The sequence below is a fragment of the Carlito syrichta genome, unplaced genomic scaffold (genome assembly GCF_000164805.1).
Source record: "Carlito syrichta isolate Samal-C Ts95f unplaced genomic scaffold, Tarsius_syrichta-2.0.1 Scaffold135706, whole genome shotgun sequence".
In the NCBI taxonomy this organism is placed as follows: domain Eukaryota; kingdom Metazoa; phylum Chordata; class Mammalia; order Primates; family Tarsiidae; genus Carlito; species Carlito syrichta.
In genome coordinates this window covers 160,238-183,394 of record NW_007079802.1, presented here as the reverse complement: position 1 = coordinate 183,394, position 23,157 = coordinate 160,238, and the positions used below count along the sequence as shown (strand labels likewise).

Below are 23,157 nucleotides of genomic sequence, written 5' to 3'. Positions count from 1 at the left end.
GATTTATTGTAGAGATGAGGTCTCGCCTGCCCAGGCGGGTCTCGAACCCGTGGGCTCAGGCAATCCACTCACCTCAGCCTCCCAAAGGCGCGGGATGACAGGCTGAGTCATGGAGCCTGGCTAAATTTTTCATTTTAGTTATATTTTTTAGCTCCAAACCGATGATCCTACAAGTTTCCTTATTTGAACAGGGAATGTGAGAGACTCTATCTTATTTAAATTAAGATAGGAAATGAAAGAACAAAACCACAACGACCAGGCTGTAGTAGAAACAGGATTTTAATATAATATTCAAGTCTAGCATTTGCTATTTACAACAAATAAATATTGCCCCTCCCCACGTGGTAAACTTTTTTTCTTTTTTCTTTTTATACAAATAGTTAATCGCCACCCCCCTCCCCAAATCCTCCTTCCCCACTAACCCCCATCTCGTGTGGTCTCGTAAAGCCCAGGATGCGGTGGTGGATGGCACTTGCAGTGGCGTGAGATCTGACATCGATGAGACGCAGCTGGAACTGTCCTCACTCACCGGGCGAAGAGTCTGGTCCATGAAGAGGTTTCTCTCTCCATTCCCGGGGGAGGACTGGAGTAGGTGGTGGGCAAGACTCCCTTGCTCTCAGTTGGCCCTGATGACGGAATCTTTGGTGCAGCCCAAGAAAGGCTAGAGTGGTAGGAGGAGGGGCCGGGACCCCCATGAAGGTCCCGGGCCAGTGCCCGTGGGCACGAGGAGAGAACTGCAGTGTCACACCCAACGGGTCAGTGGGTGCTCTAGAGTGCCCGTGGGCACAGGTGGCAGTGACCCGCACCCGGGAAGGTGTCAGGGAAGTATACCGAGGCAGTGCCCGGGGCAGGCAGGTCACCATGCCCATTGGCACCGCTCCTTGGCCAAAGTCAGCTGGTCCTCTGGTTCCAGAGAGCAGAAGGCACCTAAGGCAGCTAGTGGTCCAGGGGGGCCAGGTCAGCCTGACCCAAAGCAGGCTTCAATCCCAGCAGTAGGAGGGGTTCAGGGTAAAACTGGAGTCTGGGGTGCCCTGGGCGGGCAGGTGGGTTCAAGGTACCCAGCTGGCCTGGGCCGCTCTGGTCCCTAAGTGCTTAGTTGCCAGCCAGCCAGACCCTGGGGAGATGCCCTCAGAAGATGCCCTTGGCGATCTTGAGTCCTTTCTGCTTCATGCGAGGGAGGGTTGAGCTGGCTCCATGCTTGACCTTTGCCCCCTTGATGAAGGTCCGCTTCTTCAGGACAAAGTCATAGTTGGCAGTAGAGTTCATGGCATAGAACACGTTGGCGTTTTCAGGGATCTTCAGCTCTGGTGAGGGAGAGGCAGAGGCAGAGGGTGGTCAGTGGTGCTCCTGGGGACCTCGTGGGACACCCCACCACTTGAGAGCCCCTGCAAGGACAGACAGAGCCGAGAACCCCCCAATCCAGCTCCAGAACTCCAAGGACCACTCAGTGATGCCTGCCTGAGGACAGACTTTGCTGAGGCCCTGACAAAACCTCATGCCTCTTGTTTGCAAAGGGACTCCAGAACTTTCCAGCTCATCCCAGGGCTGGCAAAGCATCCTCCCGTCCTGCCCACACTGCTGTCCTTGCTGTCCAGCTGGAACAGGCGCTCCAGGATCCAGACCACTTCCCTGAAGCCTGCCCTACTCAACACAAGGGCTCCAAGGACCAGGAAGAGGCAGGCTTGCCCCAGCCTCCTGTACCAGGTTCCAGGGAGCCCTCCAGCCCCGTGGGTTCCCAGCACCCAGGAAGTACTTCCTCTGGGCTCCTGCCTCCCACTGTTTCTTCTGGCCTAGAGCCTGCTGCTGCAAACCCGTGGTTGGCTGGATTCATGCCCCTGCCCCGTGTGGCTCTTATTGTCCTTCCTCACCCTCTCTAGGCCTCAGTCTTTCTTTTCTATAAGATGGGAGTCCCACCTTCCTGCCCACCTGGCCATAACGGTGCAAGAAGCAGCAAGAGATTTAGAATACAACTTCTAGGGATCGCGGGAGCTATTGCTAACCGTCTGAGCTAATGGCTGGGAGTGGTGTTCAGCACACTGGAAAAAAAATAAGAGCAAAAATGATACTACCCATGGTTAATTTTAAAGGCACATGTATACACTGTATGCCAGTCTCTTTCTATACATAAACGTATGTATATATGCAAAAAGGATTAACCCACTGGCCATTTTATCTCCATTTTGGTGATGCGAAAGCAGGTAAAGAGGACTTAAGGAACCTGCCCAAGGTCTCCGAGCATAAGATACCAGGCTCTAGAATACTAAGCTGATTTTCTAGTAGCCATGTCTTATTTGTTTGAGACAGAGTCTCACTCTGTCACCCTGGTTGGAGTGCAGTGGCACGATCATGGCTCACCACACCCTCGACCTCCTGGGCAGAGGTGATCCTCTTGCCTCAGTCTCCTGAGTAGCTGGAACTCCAGGTGTGCACCACCATACCCAGCTAATTTTTTAATGGTTTGTAGAGACAAGGTCTCACTATGTTGGCCAGGCTGGTCTAGAACTCTTGGCCTCAAGCCATCTGCTCCGGCCTCCTAAAGTGCTGAGATGACAGGCGTGAGCCACCATGCCGGTCTCCTGTTTTGTTTTTATTCCTACACCATGGATTTTAACATCTGATGCTCTGGTCCACAGCAGGAACAATTCTTTCTGAAACACATAGTTTCTCCTCTTAGCTAGGAAGCATCCCTTGCAACACGCCACCTGGCCACCTTGCCCCAGTGAAAAAAATTTTTCTCTTCCCTCCTCGCTGATGTTAGTCTTGAACTACCAAGAAGGGCACACGCAGGACAGGTCCAGCTGCCACCGGGGGCAGCAAGGAGACACCAGGGGCGTCCAGGGCTGCCCTGCACACACGCCCACCCCCACCATGCTGGGGAGTTTTCTGGGGCCAATGACCGCTAACCTGCCGCCGGGGAGGCGCTGACCTCGCCTGCCCGGTTCCCCGACTTACTCCGGTCATCTGAGAGGATCTGCACCAGCTCGTAGTCCTCTGGCTCGTCCTCATCCAGGTTGTGTTTGTCCATGGCCTTGCGGATCACAGTCGGGGCCTTATCTTGGCTGGTCACCTGGGTTAGGGTGGGAGCAGGCCATCAGGGTGAGGACCCTGGCGTGGTTTCCCCAGGGTGCAGTGGCCAAGGACCCTGTGGAGTTCCCCCAGCAACAGGCAGAGGGGCTCAAAGCCTCTGCCCGGGTGCTGGGTCCAGGGGGCCTAATTACCTCCTCTTGCTTCCTCAGGAAGGAGGCCTCCGTGCATTGAGACCAGGGGTCTTTCCCAATGGGCAGCCCCCTTCTCGCACAAGAGTCCTTCCTGTGCCCTTCTCCGACAACAGCCTGCTCCCTGTCTCCCTCCCCGAGAAAGTCAAGGTTCTTTACAGTGCTCAGGACCCACGTGGCCCAGGCTCTACGTGCTTCCCCGTCCTCATATCCTCCCACCCTGCTCCTTCACCATGGGGTGGGAGAGGGGCTTTGCATGGCCACTCCCCACCTCCCCAGGCTTGCCCTTGGCACTGATCACTATCTTCTTCTTTACTTCTGTGTCTGGCTGACCTCTGTCCTTCCCACCCACCAGAAAGCGGGTCCCAGGAGGCAAACGTGCAATGTGCGTTTGCTGCCTGGCGGAGTGAGGGGACAGGGCCGCCCGCCGGCTCACCAGGATGCTCTTGTACATGTTGCCGTTGTCCACGTCCAGGCTGACACGGACGATGCAGCAGTCGCCCACCTGCTGGTTGTAGAGCGGCAGTGAGGAGCTAGAGTTGCAGACCCCTGAGACAGAGCGCTTGTGGGTGCGCGTGGCGGCCACGGGCGTGGTGGAGGCTGAGGAGGATGAGGTGCTGCTGGAGGCGGAGCTGATGCCGGAGGTCTCCGGGGACGACTGGGAGGCCGACTCCCAGAACTGCAGGGGATGGGGAGATCAGCAGATGCCTGACCCCAGAGGGCACCCCAGGTGGGCGGCCAGCTTGGGGGGATGCTAGACGAAGCCATGTCAGGAGCCTCTTAGCCCCTTGTGTGGCATCAGAGCGGGGAACGCTGGCGCTAGGAAGGGAGAGGCCGGGGAAGGGTATCGAGGGTCAGTGGGCAGGCACCTTCTTTTCCTGGCCATCGGGAGACTCCGGGACGAAGCTGATGTTGATTTCCTCCACGTCGGAGCTGGAGGAGCCGGCTGAGTGCACGCTGAGCGCGTCAGCAATGTCCCCGCTGCTGAGGTAGGGGGCGCACCTGAGCTGGTCGCAGGACTTGGAGTGGGAGCTGCCGCTGGTACTGAGCTCCGTGCTAGGGGCCTGGCGGCTGGATGAAGGGTGGGCTCACTGGAGCGGCCCCCCGCCAGGACACATCCTGACCCCTGGCCCCGAACCCAGTGCTCGAGGCACCATGCTACTCCCTTGGTCAGTCACCAGAACTCCATTCACCCAACACTCATTTCACAGATGCGGAAACTGAGGGCCAGAGAGGCGAGGGGACTCAGCTCAGCCACAGGGCCGGTCAGCAGCAGGGTGGGATCCTAGCACCAGTCTGTCTGACTCCTCGAGCCCACGCTTGGCCCTGAAGCCTCTCTGCCCCGAGACAGCGCCCCTGCCTGCCCCATCCGGGTACTCACTCGCTCCAGCGCTTGACGATGGCTGCGTTCTTCCTGGTCTTGAGGGTGTTGCTGGCCGACTCGGACGGGGGCTCCAGTTCGCATGACAGGTTGTAGCTGCAAGCAGAGGCGACCAGGACCCACCCTCAGGCCTTCCTCCCAGCACCTGCCCAGAAGCTGGAGTCTGCCACGGGCTCTCTGGAGGCCCCGGGGAGGCCACTGTCCCCATTCCTGGCCCAGCCTCACCTCTCGGTCTCGCTGAGTCGACCCATGGCTCGGAACCAGGCCCGGAAGTGCTCCTCGGGTGCGATGCTGTAATTGTTGCAGGCCGACTGCAGCAGCTTGATCTGGGCGATCACCTCAAACTCCTGCGGTCAGAGGGAGGGGCAGGATGGTGACACTGCCTAGTAGGGGTGCTGGGAAGGGCACGGGCCACGCTCTGGGTCTTTGCTCTTGGGGGTCCCCTCCTCCCCCTACTCCCATTCTCAAAGCTGGGTTCCCACAGGCCCCCCTGTTCTCAAAGCTGGGTTCCAACAGCCACTCCTCAGGAAGCTGCCCTGGATTCCAATCCCTACTCTCACCCTCCGGTAGGAAGGAGACCCCCTTCTCCTGTATCCAAAGGTCCCCATAAATCAAAGTGGGAGGGGGCTGGAGTCACGTGTCCTACCCAGGTGGGTCTGATTTCCACCCTCTCCCAGTGAGGGCTGCAGCTACTTACCTTCCTCCTCTTCTCGAAATTGATCAGTCTCCCCTGGAAACAGATAGCCAGTGTCCATCAGAAACTGACCCCACAACCATTATCACCTCCTCGGCCTCATGCTGCATTACCACAAGCGCCCATGAGGGGGCAGGGTGCCCACATGCTTGGACTGTACAGGTTCAGGCATGGGGACCCACCAAGGGCAGGGGACCCTTCTTGCCCAGCCCTCGCTGAGGACAATGGAAAGAGGATTGGGGGAGAAGCCCCTGGTCAGCCACCATGCGCCGCCTGAGCATGGGGGGTCCAGGTTCCCTCTCCCGCCCATGGGCACTGCCTGTGCCCCACTCGGCTGGGTTCTTCAGCGGCTTTGCGGCAGGGCAGCTCGGGGGCACCGAGATGTTTACTCGCTGGTAGGACGGGCCTGGCACTCCAGCACGGGGGGCTCGGTAGGGGGCTTTCTCCTCCCACACCCCCGGGCCCCGGTTCACTCACATACAGATAGTCCTTCATGGCAGTGTCCAGCATCACCAGGTCAGTGAGGAACGTGCCCAGGTAGGGAACAGTGCCTTGGATGACACCCTATGGCATGGGGAGGGACAGTGAGCAAGGCTCACAGCCCTCCCCGAAGGCTTCTCGGCCTCAAACCCCAGACCCCACCCAGACCTCACATGGAGCAGACTAGGGACCTCCAGCCGCCTCCTCGAGTGCCCCTCCTGGCCTCCGTGGACTCCAGACTCCTGCTAGCCACCTTCCAGGCCCTTGCTCTGGGGACTACAGCTGGTTCCCCTGAGATCCCAGATGGTCAGGCACAGCCCTGCCAAGTCCAGAGGGGGTCACCTCTAACAGGGGCATTCCAGGCACTGCCGCAATGGGAGGAAAGAGCTGGGAGGAGACTTCCCCTCTCCTGACCCCCAGGACAGCTGCCCACGATCCCTGGTCTCAGGCACACTCACTGTCTCCTTTGGCCGCTTCTGGGCTCTCTTGGGGTTCATCTCCAGAGTGGCAAACTTGGAGGTCCCCTCCTGCCAGGGTTGAGGACAGGGTCAGCGAGACCTTCCTCCCCTCACCCCTTACCCTCCGGCACCCCAGCCTCGGGCCTGTCAGCTCTGCTTCCAGGTAGGCCACCCAGCCCCTGGAATCCCCTGGAGTCCCCCGTCCCTGGGGCAGGCAGGCCGCTCCTCCCCTGGGGTATGTGGTGCAGAAAGAAGCAGCATCAGGAGCCTGTTTCCTAAGGACAGGCTGGGAGGCTTTGGGAAAGAATTTGCACCCACTTCTGTCCACTCAGCAGTCTGGATGATGCTATGGCCTGGCAGAAGGGGCCAGCGAGAAAGCTAGGTCCTGCCAATCCTGCCAGCTCCTGGAAACTGGAATAATTTTCCTGGAAACCCAGTTACCAGGGGCTCCCCAAACTGCCTCCAACATCCATGGGTCAAACAGATTCCTCTTCCCCTTCCTCTAGATGAGAAAGAATTTTTTTTTTTTTTTTTGAGTTGGAGTCTCACTCTGTCACCCAGGCTGGAGTGCAGTGGCACGATCACAGCTCACCGCAGCCTCGACCTCCTGGGCTCAGGAGATCCTTCTGCCTCAGCCTCCCAAATAGTTGGGACTACAGGCATGCCTGGCTGAGTTTTTGGATTTTTTGTCGAAATGAAGTCTTGCTATGCTGCCCAGGCTAGTCTCTAACTCCTGAGCTCAAGTGATTCTCCTGCCTTGGTTTCCCAAAGTGCTGGGATTACAGGCGTGAGGCACTGCACCAGGCCTGGACTGGATTTTTTTTTTCAAAAACACTTTCAATTAGAAACACACACCACTGCCCCCGATCCCATCGTCCTCCTCACCCTTCTCCCCTCCCCCATTCTACCTTGATGAGCAGCTCTCGGCTCAGTGAGTAGTTGTTCTCGTCTGAGAAGATCTCTGACAGCTTCTGAAAGATTCGGAAGCTGTCCCTGCAGGAAAGGCAGAGAAGGGAGGAGAAAGCTGGGAATGGCAGGGATGGGTGAGAGTGCAGATCTGTTTTATTTTAGAACTCACTCAAACGCCAAAGCTGCCTGGATGAGAGGATTTCACACAGGGTTCTGAGTTCAAGGGGACCCTGCCTCTGGGGAGGGGCCTTCATGATGGCACTGCAGGGCCCCATTCTTCTTTCCACTGGGTGGTTCTGTTTTCACCAGTTTGTACTTATTTATTTATTTATTTATTTGAGGTGGAGTCTCACTCTGTTGTTGTCCAGGCTGGAGTGCAGCGGTGGCACGATCATGGCTCACTGCAGGCTCAATCTCCTAGGCTCAGGAGATCCTCCTGCCTCAGCTTCCCTAGTAGCTGGGACGACAGGCGCTTGCCACCATGCCCAGCTAATGTTTTCACCTGGACGGAGTTCTGTGGCTACAGTATAAATGCTAGAACATCGCTCATGTGGCTCAACCCAGTATCTGAGATGAGGAGGCTGAGGCTGAGGCAGAACTGCTGACGTAGTCCTGCCTGCCAGCGGGTGTCTGCCCCCTCAGGGTCTTTGCCTCCTGCGGGCTCACTGTGGGGGGTGGGGGTGAGGGCCCCTGGTGCGCCAGGAGCTCCTCGGAGGAGGTGTGCCCACCTGGACACTTCTTCCCACGTCTTCTTCAGGCGGTGGATGGAGTTGCTCTGCAGAGCAGAGAGGATGGCATACAGCGAGGAGAAGTTCTTGAGCACCCGGCACTCCTGGGGGTGGAGAGAAGAAGCCGTGAGCTGGGGCTGCACTCCCGCCTGGTTCGGCCTCCGTTCCGAGGCTGGGTCTCCCCTCCCGATGAGACAGATGCCCGGGGAGCCCCCGAAGGGCACACTTGGGACCCAGGGAAAACAGAGAGGAGGTGTTTAGCTCAACCCAAGGCCAGAGCGCGAGGAGGAGTGAGCGTCCGGGCAGTGGGATGTGAAAGTCAAGGCCGGAGTGGCCCTGCGAGAGGCGCCTGGGGCCTGTCCAGGGGCTTAGCCCACAGACTGCACCTGAGAGCAGAGCGAGGCCGAGAGGGGTCCCTGAGCCCCTCCTGCAGCCTACCCTGGCCACCTCGATCCAGTGCTCCACCACCCTGGCCCTGTCCGGGGCCTTCATGCTCCGGCCCCCCAGGCAGGTGGTGATGACGCAGTTGGCCACGCTGTTGAACTGGGTGACGGTGGCGCGGATGGTGGGCGCCAGGTGCTCCTTGCCCTTCTTGTCCCGCTGGGACCAGATGGAGCCCAGGCAGTGGTAGGGCACCACCTTCTTGAACAGCTCCTGGGGAGGAGGGGGAAGTGTCACCCAGCCCTGCAGCGGTGGCACGGGCTGGCACTCGGGAAGCTGAGGATGTGGCTCGAGCCTTGTGGGGGCTTCTGGGTCTTGTCCCCCGCAGGACGCCTGAGGTCTGCTCACCCGTTCAGATGCACATTTGCTGTGGGTGCTACAGCTAGGGGCTTTGTCTGGCATCTGCCATGGAGTCTATCAGGTACCTAATGAGTGCTGAGGCTGGTGAGGTCTTGGGCAGATGGGGTGGTCATTCTGGTGGTACCTCACTAAGCAAGCCTCATGCCCTCCGTGGCCCAGGCCCAGGCCCATCAAGCTTCCTGTCTGTTCTACCTCTTTGAATCTGTACCGTCTATTTGGGGAGGACAGGATTCCATCTCTATGTCCAGAGTTTGGAAACTAAGGCCCTGGGGTTAAGAAACTTGCCCTGGTTACTTGGTTCGTAACAGTAGAGCTGGATTTGACCAGAACACGGCTCTGGACCGGTGAATGGCAGGACTGGGCAGCAGATGCCGGAAGGAAGGCCCACTCCACCCCGCCCCGTCAAGCTGCTCACCGCATCCATCAGTGTAAACTGCTCCGCCACCAGGTCGGGAGGGAACACCAAAACATGAGGCTTCTCCTCGCTCAGCCCGTTCTCTGCAACCACAGGCGGAGGCCAGCAAGGCTCTGGAGAGGGAACGCGCCCTGGAGCTGCCTCCGGCTCTAGAGTTTGTGACAGAGCTGGCTCTGGCTCTGGCTCTGGCTCTGGCTCTGGCTCTGGTGTTGGCTCTGGCGCCGGCTCTGGCGCCAGCGCTGGTGCTAGCACTGATGATGGAGCTGGCTCGAGCTCGGGCGCTGGCTCTGGTGCCACCTCTGGCTCTGAAGGTGGGGCTGGCTCCAGCTCTGACTCTGAGGCTGATGCTGGCACTGGTTCCAGACTGGGTGCTGGAGCTGGTGCCGGAGACGACTCCCACTCTGGAGTCGGATTTAACACTGGCACTGGAGCTGGTGACAAAGCTGCCAAAGGAGAAAGGGTCACCGGCATGACAGTCTCTCCAAGGGCCTTACGAAGACAGTAAGCAGCCCTAGGCTTTCGGAGAAGCCCCCACCCCTGTGCCCACACCAGCTGCCCTCCCGACTGCAGTCCCCCACCTGTTCTGTGTCCCTGGTCCAGCACCAACCCCTCCTCATTCGCCCACAGGCACCCAGTCCCAGCCTCCTCACCCTCAGGCTCTGCCTCGGGGGGTTCTGAGTGCTCCAGCTGGGCCAGGAGGAGGTGGGCACGGCGCTCCAGGTCTGAGCCGGGCATGTTGAGTTGCACGTAGGCCACCAGTTGCTTGAGGCAGGGAAAGTCCGGGGGTTCCCAGAAGTCCTCCGAGTACTGGTCCAGCCAGGTGCCCAGGATGGAGGAGATGGCACTGGGGGCAGGTGGGCACGTGACAGTCAACAGCCTGGGCTTCCCTTCCCCACAGCCCTCCCACAGAACACCCCAGCAGGGCTGGGCTCTGGTGCCAGCCCCATCCACCAGAGGCCCCCACCCCACCCCCTTAGCTGTCCAGAGTCCCCATGGGAGGGCGCCGTCGGTCAGCAGCACGACCACCTCTCCTCCTTCAGGGATGCCTGACACACTCCTCTGTATATCTCCCAGGCCCCCTCTATACTGTAAGGCAAACTCCATGGGGGATCTGTCCTGCCAGCACAACCTGGAACTTGTGTGCCGGCATGTGGCTTTATTCTGGGAGAGCAGTGTGGGCCTCGTCTTCCCACTGACCCTATTGTCCCCGAAGGAGTGGTGCAGTCTGCCCCCTGAGCACTCATCATTGTGTGGGCAGACTGCTTACCACTCCTGTCCTATGCCCATAAATCGGGGCACATTTGGGCAGGCACCGCTGGGATGGGACAGTGGAGGGGTGGATTCTCACGGGGTCGGCTCTGAGCCCTGGCCTCCCCTCCGCTGTCCAGGGCACCCAGGACCCCATCCCAAGCTCTGTCTTCTTTCCTTCTCCAGGAAAGCCTCCAGGCCTCAACCTTCTAGTGGGAACAGGGTGCGTGGGACCCAGGGTCTGTCCACCCCTTCCTGGCCACAGCCACTCCAGTCTCCCACGGGTCTGGGGAGACGGGGCTCCCCCTCTTGACTCAAAGGTCACTCACTTTTTAAGCTGGTCCTGGGGTCCGCCGTCCTCATCGGAGTAAGGGAGGATGCAGCCATATCTAGAGGAGGCCGTGAGGGCATCACATCTACCGTACCTGCTTATGATGTCCAGTGTTACTGTCTGACTCTCTGACTAGAATGGGAGCCCAGGAGGGCAGGGATTTTTTCTGCCTTTTTTTTAAAAAACAAATTGATGCTGAGTGCCTACAAAAATGCCAGCACAGCCAGGCACGGTGGCTCACGCCTATAATCCCACCACTTTGGAAGACTGAGATGAGAGGACTGCCCAAGGCCTCGGGTTCAAGACCAGCCTGGACAACTTGGCTAGATCTCATCGTTACGATAAGTCAAAAAATTAGCTGGGCATGGTGGTGCGCACCTGTAGTTCTAGCTACCTGGAAGGCTGAGGCAGAAGGATCGCCAAAGCCCAGCAGGTTGAGGCTGTGGTGGCTTTGAGTGTGCCACTGCATTCCAGCCTGGGTGACAGAGCAAGACTCCGACTCAAAATATAAAATAAAAATAAAATACAAATGGGAAAAGTGTTCTGCCCAAGACCACACACACGCAAGGCTTGGGGCAGAACTTCTCCATGGCAGAGAGAAAGTCATAAATAAGGACCCCGGTTCCGGGTTGCCCCCTCCCCAGGGCCAGGTGTGGGGGCCGCCCTCTCCATGGCTCATCCCACCCAGGCCTTCCGACAACCCCACAAGGTGGGTCCTCTTAGCACCCAGTTCTCACACCAGCAAACTGAGGAGCAGGGATGGAAGTGGCACTCCCGAGACCCATAGCCAGCGGGTGGCTGGGGCAGCCCCATGCCGCAGAGCAGGGAGCTCACCTTTTGAACAGCAGGTCCAGCACCTGTTGGGTGGTCGTGAAGGCTCTGTAGGTGCACAGGAAGATGGTGACGTAGGAGAGGTCACTGCCCTGGAAAGCGGGCACCAGGTGCTCTACCAGTTTCTCCAGCGTGCCTGCCTTCACAGTCCTTACCTTGCAGGTCTCGTAAAGGTTCAGGGCCGACTCATTCTCATACTGGGAAAGGGCAAAGGGAGGGGCGTACAGTCAGCGGCAGCCCCACAGATCTCCAGGAGGATGGCAGTCTGGACCTCTGACAGGACTCCAAGCCCTCAGTGGCAAGAGGCAAGACGTGAGTGTCTCTAGCAGAAAAAGGTTCTCGGCTTTAATTTTTTTGTGTGTGAAGTGGGGTCTCACTCTGTCACCCAGGCTGGAGCGCAGTGGCACGATCAAGCTCACCGCAGCCTCCAACTCTGGGGCTCAGCTGATCCTTCTGCCTCAGCCTCCTGAGTATCTGGGACCACAGGTGTGTACCACCATGTCCAGCTAATTTTTTGTTTTAATATTTTTGTAGAGATGAGGTCTTGCTATGTTGCCCAGGCTGGTCTCGAACTCCTAGTCTCAAGCAAACTTCTTGTCTGGGCCTCCCAGAAGTGCTGGGATTATAGGCATGAGCTACCACACCCGGCCAGTTCTTGGCTTTAAAAATAGAATCTGAGGTGTGGGGATGATTAAAAATACTAATGCCACCGGGCGTGGTGGCTCGTGCCTATAATCCCAGCACTTTGGGAGGCCGAGGCGAGAGGATTGCCTGAGTCCACGGGTTTGAGATCAGCTGGGCAACTCGGCGAGACCTCATCTCTACAATAAATCAAAAAATTAGCCAGGCATGGGGACACATGCCTGTAGTTCCAGCTACTTGGAAGGATGAGACAGAAGGATCATCTGAGTCCAGCAGGTCAAGGCTGCAGTGGCTGTGAGCATGCCACTGTACTCTACCAGTGGGTGACAGAGTGAGACTCCAACTCAAAAAAAAAAAAAAAAAAAGGCCTGGCTCGGTGGCTTAGCCTGTAGTCCCAGCACTTTGAGAAGCCGAGGTGAGTAAATTGCCTAAGTCCACGGGTTTGAGATCAGCTGGGCAACTTGGCGAGACCTCATCTCTACAATAAATCAAAAAATTAGCCAGTGTGATGGCGCATGCCTGTGGTTCCAGCTACTTGGAAGGCTGAGGGTGAAGATCACCTGAGCCCAGCAGGTAGAGGTTGCAGTGGCCGTGAGTATGCCACTGCACTCAAGCCTGGATGACAGACTGAGACTCCAACTAAAAACAAACAAACAAACAAACAAAAAACCCTAATGCCTTCAGGTGAGCTTGTTAGCTGAGTAAAGCCAGCACTGCCATACAGGAAGAGCATTATCTGAGGGAGTCCTGACAAAACATTCCCATTCTAGAGATAGGAATCAGAGGCTTATCCTGGCATGAAAGGGAGCAGCCTATGAGACACACAGGATGTTTCCTGTAGCACTGTTGAAATGAGCTCAAAGGCCAGGCACTGTGATCGCAGAGGCAGCAGGATGATTTGAGCCCAGGAGTTCAAGATCAGCCTGGGCAACATAGTGAGACCTCGTCTCTAAAAAAAATTAAAAGTTAGTCAGACAGGATGTCACAAGCCTGTAGTCTCAGTTACTTGGGAGGCTGAGGCAGGAGGACTGCCTGAGCCCCAAGAGGTTGAGGTTGCAGTGAGCTAGGATGGTGCCACTGCACTCCAGCCTGGGTGACAGAGTGAGACCATAACTCCAAAAAAAAAAAAGAAAGAAAGAAAGAAAGAAAGAAAGAGATGGGCTCAGATAAATCACGCCATAGCCCAAGCCATGAAGGGCTGAAGTGCTATGGGAACCAGCCTCCCTTCTGGAATATCGCGTGACTGAGTAAGGCACCAGCTCCCAGCTCACAGGGAGCCCCTGCGCAGGTGTTGGGGGAGATAGCAAGTTGCAGAGAGGGGCACCTAATAGCCCGAACCCCTGCTTTTTCTGGGTGAAGACAGGCCCATGATGCGAGATGGCATGTCAGACTGCGGAGAAGGCGCTGAGGACAGGCAGTGAGGACCCGATGGCTGCCCACAACCAGGATGGGAATTAACACAAGTAAACCAACAGCAGAGCACACACGGCCTGACGTGAAGTGAGAGCCGCGCAAAGGCTTCTTTTCTGACACTCATGCAAACATGTGGACAGTGCCTTTGACTTGGGTGCAGCCTGGGCTGGACGGTGGGGGTGTGGGAGGGAGTGAGGGCCCAATTTCCTCTGGGACAAGGGCTGTGGGTCCTCAGAACAGGCTGGGAAGGAGCCCCAGAGTGTTGCCAGGGTGGCACCTAGGCCTGAGGTCTGAGAGGAGCCTCCCAAGCCCACACTCACCCCGAGCCAGCGCTGGCCCTTGCTGGCCCCGTGGTGCAACTGCACCTTGCGCAGGGAGATGGAGTAGATGACCCCGTTGATCAGCTCCTCGCCGATCTCCTGCGTGGAGCTCTGCAAAGACAGTGCCCGACAGCCGGGCCCAGGGACGTCAGGGGCCTGCCTGGCCACAGGGGATGGCCCTGTGCAACGTTCTGTGCCGCAGATGAGGCAGACAGGTGGTTGCACAGATGACTGGCCAGGGTAAAATGAGATCATGGCTCAAGGGTTCAGGCTTAACATCACAGCGGAAGGCCACTGCCCCAGACTTCCCGCGCCCCCACCCCCAGGCAGCCATGACCTGGGGCGTGAACATGATGCTCCGATGCCCTGACAATTGGCCCCTGACCAGGGCTGGCCCACCCTCAAGCCATCCCCCTCCGAAATGGGCATTGTGATTCAGCCATTTCACCGATGGGCAAATGGAGGCTGACAGAGGGAAACTGGTCCAAGGACACACTGCACTGGGAAAAGGGTGAAACTGGGATCCCAGGGCTCTGACACAATCAACTACATACAGATGGTGATCCCCCGCCCCTGAGACGTCATTCCCAGAGGGCTCCCTTTCACTTCTCCTCTGCCCAGCTGGGAAGCCCCCGGCTGACCCAGCAGCAGTGGGCAGTTTTCCTGGCCCAGTCCTAGAGTCAGCATCACGGGTCCAGGGCAGGTGCAGGGCATACCCGATGGCCACATCAGAGTCACTTCCTTCCCCATCTGCTCATTCATGCCCTTGCGCCTGCTTGGGCAACAGAGGAGTTCCCAGTTCCCGGTCCGTCAGCACGTGAGGGGTCCGTGTGAAATGTGACGGTGCCAGTCTCCAGGCAGCCGCTGGGGTGCCACAGAGCCCAAGACAATGGAGACTGAACTGGGATAGGAAGGGGGAAGCGTCTGGCTGCTCTCCAGATGCCCGGGCAGACGGAAAGGCCAAGGCCACTTAGCCAGACTTAGCCGTGGCTACTCCAGATCTCACAGCACCTCCTGCCACCTGCACTGTTCAAGGAAGGGGTGAGCTTGCAGTAGGGAGGGGCCCCTGGGGGGCAGAGATACCAACCCCTGAGAGTTTAGGGAGGAGCTGAGAGGTACACCACAGTCATTGCCCCAACCGGGTAAGTGATGAGCTCAGAGAAGCCAGAAAGTGCTGACTCAGCCCGGGCCCCAGTGACAGATCCTGAGCCCTGGGCAGGAGAAGCCAGATACCCAACGTGCTGTGGATAGGACCCCTGGCCTCGTGCCTCCTGCCCACTCTCAGAGCGTTCTGGGAGGTGCAGGAGCCGTCCTCCGGAAGTCCATTTCCTCTGACCCAAGGCTACCCTCCCATTCTGGGCTTCGTACCAACAGGAAGGCCAGGGACACCACACTGGGCTCCCAACCCTCCGCCTCCTCCAGACAGAAAGCCAGCCCTGCTTCTTGGAAGTTAGTGGAGACCCACAGACACCCCCACACCCCCAAATAGCCCACGCCTGGGGAGGTCTGGTCCTTCCATTGACAGGAAAAGAGACAGATGTTCACTTCCCTTTTCCTGCTTCACACATCTCTCCATGGCATAGAAAATTGTCCCTTGGGAGAGACAAGCTTCAGAGGCCACAGTGACCAGGACCCTCAACTACCCCAGCCTCCTCAGGGGTCTGAAACTATCTCTTGCAAAGGCTGTCCGCTCAGCTGGGGGGTGGTCTCTCTCTCCTTCTTCCAGGGATTTCAGCCACATCTGGACCAGCTGGGAGGCAGACAGCAGGTGGAGTGCCCAAGGCACCAGCAGCTATTTTGAGGTCTGATGCAGGACCTGCCTGACACAGGGCACCGGACCTAAACCTCATGGAAGCCCAGCACAAGGCCCAGCTCCCAGCAGGGCTCCATCAGTGCCCGCTGAATAGAAGTGTGTCCCTGGCCGGGGCAACCCCCAGGAGGGATTGGGGCTGGGTGGAATTAGCCATCCTTGAGGTCTGGATAGTGGCTCCTGGGTGAGCCAGGGGCCTCGGCTGGCGGCCCAGCAGCTGGCCCAGCCCTGTACAGTGTCATGTGATCCCGGAGTCCTTCCCCCACTCCTGGGGGCCCTCTTCTGCCAGTTGGGGGGTGGAGAGGGGTGAGACAGGACACTGACAACCACGCATGCCTGGGATGGGCAGTCCTTCTGTTGCACAGAAGGGGGATGCTCTGGATGGAGCTGGCCCTGTCCTCCCTGGTCCCTTCGTGTCACAGCAGAAGCAGGCATGGAACAAGGCCAGTAGAGCAACGCAGAGCACAGGCACCATTTAAACCATCTGCCCAGATGACAGTGAAGGATTCAGAGCAAGCTGCCTCAGGCCCGGGCACAAAGTAGTGGAGTGGAGCTTCTACCCCTTGTTCCGAGCCCCCCACTCGTGGACAGACAAGATCAGGTGCGTTCAGGGTATGGCCGTGGACTCCTAGGGACAGAGCATGAAAGCGGCTAACAACCTGGCATCTGCCTCTGCGACCCTCTGGGGCAGGAAGGAGAGGGCCCTGACACCCTGGGCCACCCTCTGTTAGCAGAGCAGACAGCCCATCTGGGCAGCACCAGGCCCCCCAGGGACTCTATGGCAAGGCTAGGAGCTCAGAAGGGGAGGAGCAGGAGTGGCCCAATAAACAGCTGATGCAGAGAAAATGCCTTCCCCTGAGGGCAGGCATCTAGGCAGCCGCTGGGAGCTGTTGGGAAAAAAGAATGACACAGGCTTGGCTGTGCCCTCAGGGGATGTTCCTGTTCCACCCCCAGCAGGCAGCTGTGCTTCTGAACACACTGCCTGCCCTTCCAACACTTGGGTCAGTGGCATGAGGACCGAAATACAGGGCCCCAGGGGCCCCGGTGAGCAGAGCCACTGTCTCCCTGGAGCAGCCCAGAGTTCCGAGGATGAGGAAGGGAAGCAAGGGAAACCAGGCCTGGGTGGCGTCTGGTTAGTGCGTCACCTGATCAGCCTTCTCAGGGTGACAGGCCAGCAGGATGCTGTGTCCTGGTTGACAGAGGGAGGAAGCTGCAGATCAACCCAGGGCCCCTCAGGGTTGAGTAATTGGGGTTTCCAGGGGCCCTACGGGCCCTGCTCCAGCCCTGCCATTCCCCCAGAAGGTGGCTCACGCTCACACATGCTGGCACCTCCGTCCATTTCGTCTCCCCACTGGTCCAGCTTCCTGCTCAGACACATTTCTTTGGAGACTACAATTAGGGGCGCCCAGCCCCCTGGGTGGCTCCAGCAGCAGCCTGGCTCCTCCCGAGAAGAACTGGCCAGGGCAGAGGCAGAGAGAGGAGGAGGCTGGAGCTCGCACCGTGGTGGACCTCCCCCATATAGTTGTGGAAAGGCGCAACCACTCAGGCGGGATGTGGCTGGAGCTTATAGCAGTGCTCCCATGTGCATGAGATCACCCTCGGGACCTTACCACACCCCTCTAAGCTGTTGCCTAGGTCCACTGAGACACCAGGGGTCACCCTGGGGCCCTTGCTGGCTACCTGCCAGCACCCTGCAGCTCAGGGCACACAAAGTCCCTCCTGGGGCCCACCAGATCACAGTACACCATCTCTTGTGAAGGGGTCCGACTCCCAGCTCTGTCCAGCCCCTCAGCCTCCATGACTCAGCTGGAGGCCAGGGAGGAAGCAGTCATTCCCTAACAGGTGACATCAAGAGGGAACACACGGCTCAGCACCTGGTGCTGGGAACCAATGGCGCCTGGCGCTGAGATCCGATGGTGCCTGACACATCACAGCCCCCAGTAGCTGGCAGTGACATCGGGTAGAAAAAAACCTTGAGGGAACCCACCTGAGACCTGCCTGAGACTGGGAGACCTGGTGGAGGGCCATGTTAAAAAGAGGGCGAGTCACCCAGAAACCCTGCAGGGTGGGAACAGTTTTCTGACTTTGTAGCCTTTTGCCCAAATGCAGATGCCAGAACATGAAACAGATCAGAGGAGGTGACTTGCTCTCTACAGAGGCCCAGACTCCCAGGACAGCATGAGTCCTATGCTGCCCATACCCGCCCCATCTCATAGAGTGGGCACCAAGGTCCAGGAAGGAAGATGGGTAGAGAGTGTCAGGGCTGAGTTCATGGCTTGGACCCATGAGCTCCGTCCTCTGGTCTGCCCCCCAACTCTGGTCTGCACTCAGTCCTCTGGTCTGCCCCCAACTCTGCATGAGTTCCTGTACTCCGATCCCTAGGGGCATGGATAGTGCCCCCTATACACACCCACTCCCGCCAGGAATATGAGCTCAGCCTTGGGTGTGGTGAGCCACACTCCTGGTCCACAGGCCTGTAGTCCACAGAGGCGGCCTTGGCAGAGGACTCTGCAAGGAGGCTGGTGGTCAGGGCAAGTAGAGTCTGGGGACCAGCCCGTGCTGAGTCCTCCAAAAAGGCCAACCCACCTTTCTAGAAACCCTCTCTACCAATCTGAGTCCCGCTGCTCGCTGAGGGGAGACCCAGCCCTCCAGTTTGGCCATATGCCTCATCTGCCCCCAGCCTGTCCACTCACACCCACTCCTGACTGCCAGGCAAGCAGGCCAGGCCGGGAGGGGCATGGCTGGCAGTGGCTGGGGAGGAGGGCGGGTGGCCTGATCACAAGGGGGTACAGGTTGGCCACAGTACCTAGCTTATGTGGGGACTTCTGGGGTGCCAATCCCTTGGCATACTCATCATGTTGAATCCTCCTAGCACCCAGCCTGGATAAGAAAAACAGCCCAGCAGGAACTCGCCCAGGTAGGGAGCCAGGACAGGGATTTGAACCCTTGCCTGTCAGGACCTACCCAGTCCTGGCTGCTGCCTCTGCCAGTGCTCTCGCACCCGCACTGCTGAGAGGTTTGTGGGCAGACTCTGGGGAAAAGGCCTGCGAGACATTACAGGCCCTGAGGTCAGCTGCAATAACCAGGCATGGAAGCAGGAGGTGGGTGATGCACCCCGGGAAACCAGGGCAGGCACTTGGAAGGACCGGGCTATTCCCCTGGCACCTAGTCAGAAAACCTCATTGTGGCAGCCACCGCCTGCCTGGTTCTGTCACTGCGCACGCTGCTTCTCAGATCCATCTCACTTCATCCTTACCAGATGCCTAAGAGGAAATGCTGGTCATATTATGGATGAGGAAGCTGAGGCTCAGAGAGTGGGAGCAGGTCTAGGAGTCCAAAGGGGCTGAGTCAGCATCCCGGCGCTACTCTGTTCCTGCCAGAGCCCGAGCTCTCGGGACCCTGGATTGAGATGGACAATGGGCCCCAGGCGTGACTGCAGAGGAAGCTGCAAAAGCATCCAAAGTGGCCCTCGACAAAAATGCCAATGCAACATCCTCAGCCAGGAGCCCTCCAGATGCAGGCCCTCAGTGCAGGCCTCCTGCCCTGTTCACCAAGCAATCCTCAGCTGCTATCCTGCCCCCTCCCTGTCCTGTGGGCAGCCAAGCCTGGAGAAGTGGGGAGAACCAAGTCTGTTCAAAGTTTGGCTTCTCCTGCAGGAGGCTGCAGGCTTCAACTTCTACCTCTTCAGAATCAGAAGGGGAGGGTGGCCTCACTGGAGTCGCATGTCCAGGAACACAGTGATTCCGGACCTGCAAGGCTGGAGGCCTAACCCTGGGACAGGGTGACTGCAACATGGTGGTGCCACGCCATGGGAGTCATCTGGGCAACAGACCAGCAGCCCCTGGGAGTCAGTCCTCGACGGCGCGGGTGCAACTTCCTGGAATCACCCCACTGGCACCTTCAGAGCCTGCCTGCTGAGGGCCAGCAATAAATCTACAGATCCCTTCTCACAGGCAACACAGACATGGCCTGGCAACATCCAACCTCCAGGCTAAGGACCAGACTCTGGCTCCACCTCCAAGCAGTTCGTTATCTCCCAGGGCTGACCTCTGCCACCATTCCTATTCCAGCACCATCCCTGAGGCTCCTGGGAAATAGGCCCGCATGCCTGAGCACTCCCCACCTACAGAAGAAAGGAGGAGCCAGAACTGGTCAGCTTGCCCCCATCCTCGTCGTCTTCTGGGGTACCCCAGAAGAGAAGCAAGAGGGGAACCCGAGGGTCTCAGGGGTTCACCTCTGGAGGTGGCCAGGAAGCCCTTCTGGAAGACTGCAGTACACACATAACCATCACGCTCACCCACATGCACACACAGGCAATGTGTGTTTCCAAGGAAATGTGCCTCTGCCGTTGACCTTCTTGGTCACTGGACAATCTGATTAACCTCTGGTGCCTCAGTGGCTTCCTTTGTCAAATTGGTTATTAATAGTTTTGCTTTTAATTTTTTAAAAAATAGAGACAAGGTCTCGCTATGTTGCCCGGACTGGTCGTGAACTTCGGTCTCAAGTGATCCTCTCACCTTGGCCTACCAAAGTTCTGGGATTACAAGCATGAGCCACTGCACCCAGCCCAATTAACAGTTTCAGCCGGGGACGCGGTGGCTCACGTCTATAATTCCAGCACTTTGGGAGGCCGATGTGAGAGGACTGCCTGAGCCCACGGGTTCGAGACCAGCCTGGGCAACTTGGTGAGACCTTATCTCTACAATAAACTTTAAAAAATTAGCCAGGCATGGTGGTGCATGCCTATAGTTCCAGTTACTTGGAAGGCTGAGGCAAAAGGATCACCTGAGCCCAGCAGGTGGAGGCTGCGGTGGCCGTGAGCATGCCACTGCACTCCAGCCTGGGTGACAGACTCAAAACAAAAACAAAAAAAAACCAGTTTCGATTCTCCCCCCAAAAATAGTGTATGTAAATTACTTAGCACAGGACCTCCCAAAACATGCTGGCTCCTATGAGCTGTTATTTTAAACCTGTGGGGTTCAGTTGTGGGCTTGCTTCCTCCCGGAAGCTCTCTCCAGGATCCTCTGGCCCAAAGCACCTTGGCCTTCCTCTGGACTGTATGTTTCCCTACACCTTAGCTTAGAAATCACGAGGTTTCTGGCTGCCTGGGCTTCAACAGCAAACTCTGCTCTAGCCTTCTCTGATTCCTGATGGCTCTATACACGATAGGCACCCCACAGAGAACACAGCCCTCGTTCAAATCATGACTGTGACTCTTCTGGGCTGTGAGGATGTTTATGTCAAGGACTTCACCTCTCTGACCTCCAGTTTCCTAGAAGGTAGGGTTGGCATCTACTCTGTAGGGTTGGTCTAAACCAGGTGAAAAGAAGTGGCAGCGCCCACAACCATTAAGTGCCACAGACCTGCAAACTCTTCTTGCCTGGCTGAAGCAATAGCTTACCCGGAGATGGGGGCATGGAGCAGGTGACCTCCAGAAAACCCAGAATTGCACAGGCCAAGCTGGGTCAGCGGTGGCTTGGCTTAGAATCAAGATGTGCGAGGACATCTGTTAGCTCAGAGAGGGAAGGACCGGGTGGAGGCTTGGTGGGGAAATGGGGAAGGAGGCCGACACTGCCTTGTGGTTTCCAGAGAGGACAGATAGGGACCACAAGTGGGCTGCTTCAGCTCTGGCATGCTATAGCCACCAGGAAATCAGCCCCAGGATGGGGGGGGGTGCGTATTGGCAGGAGGGACAGGGACTTCCCCACCCCCTCCCCAGGCCCTTGGTAAATGGTCATTGTGTTCGGTTTCCGGCAGTGGCCTCCTCTCCTGCCAGGACCCTGGTTTTCCTGCCCCAGCCAGAAGCTTCCCCTTTGATTTCTAAATAGCGGCCCGGGCAGGATCTCAGTGCTGAGGCCGGGTGATGGGAGCAACAGCAAGAGAGATGGAAGGCAGACCCCTGGGCGGTGCCCCTGCAGGCCCTGGGTCGGTAACTGGGCGGGGGTGGAACTCAGCTCTGCCTCTCCCTTGGCTCCTCAGGGACACAGATGGACAGAGAGCCAGAGAGAACCTGCCCGGCCCCTGTGAGCGCACGGCTGGACCCTCCCTGCACACAAAGCCGGAGTTGCTGCCAGACGTAATGAAAGCCAGATGAGTACTGGACTGGTGTCAGGGCTCCCACCCCCACCCTCCCAGGGGTCTCTCTCTGGCTGCCAGAGGACCAGAGCTCTGGGTGGATGAGGGTTGGGGGAAAACGCCTGGTCCGGCCACCTGCCAAGCTCAGGAGTAAGGGTCTCCTAGGCCTGGGCTTCCTCCAAGAGCTCTTCCCCAAGCTGGACACAGAAATACATTTTATCCAGGCCCTGACTAGGTACTATGACACATGGAAATACAAGATCCAGGGTGCCAATCGCCAATATTAAAACGCACCATGCCTAAAATGATGAAGAGTCTAGGAGTGGCAGTACCAAAGGGTCCCTAAGCATGGGGCTCAGGGAATTCACTATCAAGGCTTCAGCCCAGCCAGAGCCTCCATGCGCCCTGAGCCCTGGTTTTCAGGGATGGCCTCTGTCCAGGCCCCATGCCCAGGCAGAGGGTGCTAGGGGTGTCTCTGGATTCTACTGTCTCCCCTGCATGGGAGGGTGCAGTCAGGTGGGAGGTGGAAAACACCACTGGGTGACCCAAGGCCCCCTGCCCCAGGGCACATGAGAAACAAGAGTCCCAGCCATCACCTAGTTACCCCCATCTCCATCCACAATGGGCACATCGCCCTTTTCCTGAATCCTCCCAAATCCTTACAGATTTAGGATATTGGCACTTTTTGTAGCCTAAGCAGAACCAAATCACGCTCTGGGCCTAGACATCCTTGTTCCTTCATCGCCTGGATACCTGGCCCCCATGTGTTAGAGGCTTCTCTTCCCCCAACTCTCCCACTCCCTCCTCTGAGCAGCCCTGATGTCTCCCTGGTCATCAGACTCACATCTGCCCCAAGGGGGACTGTCTGGAAGGCCCGTATGGTCCCAATCGCTTCTGAGGATTCTAGAATTCTGCCACCCTAACCACTTTCTCCACACCTGCACTATAAAGCCTAACAGTGCCCCTGCAGGCCCTGGGTCGGCAACTGAATGAAACAAGGCCAAACCCACAGTCGGTAACTTCACAGGCCACAGACATAAACAGACAATGACAGCGCCAAGAGGAAAGGTCTACCTGCGCTGCGGGGGCTGCGTGAGGACAAGCACTGGGACAGAACGGCGGGAGGAGGAGCAAAACCCAACTACGGTCCCTGAAAGACTGGACTGGGCGTGCTGGCGGCCCCCAAGCCCACTCACTGCCCTGGAGCTGGCACAGGGAGAGAAATTTCTGCAGAAGAACCCCTCGCCCCCATCGAGGCTGGAGGGAGGAGGCCCGCTAAGATCGTCGGCCCCCGCCCAGTCCTCGCTCCAGCCCGCCGGGCTCTGGCATGGACCGGGCCGCCCCGGCTCACCCACCTCCAGGCGCGGCAGGTCGGGGTCGAGCTGCGTGAAGCTGTGCAGCACCAC

At 58.0% G+C, this 23,157-nt stretch overlaps 1 protein-coding gene across 1 annotated transcript in view; it reads right to left on the bottom strand.

Moving 5' to 3' along the window:
• Nucleotides 1-263: 263 nt before the first annotated feature.
• The window catches only part of RALGDS (ral guanine nucleotide dissociation stimulator), a 32,461-nt gene continuing 9,567 nt past the window's right edge, over nucleotides 264-23,157 (bottom strand). The window contains exons 2-18 of the mRNA XM_008049507.2: nucleotides 13,867-13,977; nucleotides 11,495-11,688; nucleotides 10,659-10,718; nucleotides 9,732-9,925; nucleotides 9,082-9,524; nucleotides 8,304-8,519; nucleotides 7,866-7,969; nucleotides 7,137-7,221; nucleotides 6,229-6,297; nucleotides 5,768-5,854; nucleotides 5,294-5,326; nucleotides 4,822-4,943; nucleotides 4,597-4,692; nucleotides 4,085-4,286; nucleotides 3,652-3,894; nucleotides 2,953-3,067; nucleotides 264-1,304 (exon numbers count right to left, since the gene is read on the bottom strand). Coding sequence (XP_008047698.1) covers nucleotides 1,129-1,304; nucleotides 2,953-3,067; nucleotides 3,652-3,894; nucleotides 4,085-4,286; nucleotides 4,597-4,692; nucleotides 4,822-4,943; nucleotides 5,294-5,326; nucleotides 5,768-5,854; nucleotides 6,229-6,297; nucleotides 7,137-7,221; nucleotides 7,866-7,969; nucleotides 8,304-8,519; nucleotides 9,082-9,524; nucleotides 9,732-9,925; nucleotides 10,659-10,718; nucleotides 11,495-11,688; nucleotides 13,867-13,977 — 2,550 coding nt within the window. The 3' untranslated portion in view covers nucleotides 264-1,128. The remainder of the gene's footprint in view (nucleotides 1,305-2,952; nucleotides 3,068-3,651; nucleotides 3,895-4,084; nucleotides 4,287-4,596; nucleotides 4,693-4,821; nucleotides 4,944-5,293; nucleotides 5,327-5,767; nucleotides 5,855-6,228; nucleotides 6,298-7,136; nucleotides 7,222-7,865; nucleotides 7,970-8,303; nucleotides 8,520-9,081; nucleotides 9,525-9,731; nucleotides 9,926-10,658; nucleotides 10,719-11,494; nucleotides 11,689-13,866; nucleotides 13,978-23,157) is intronic.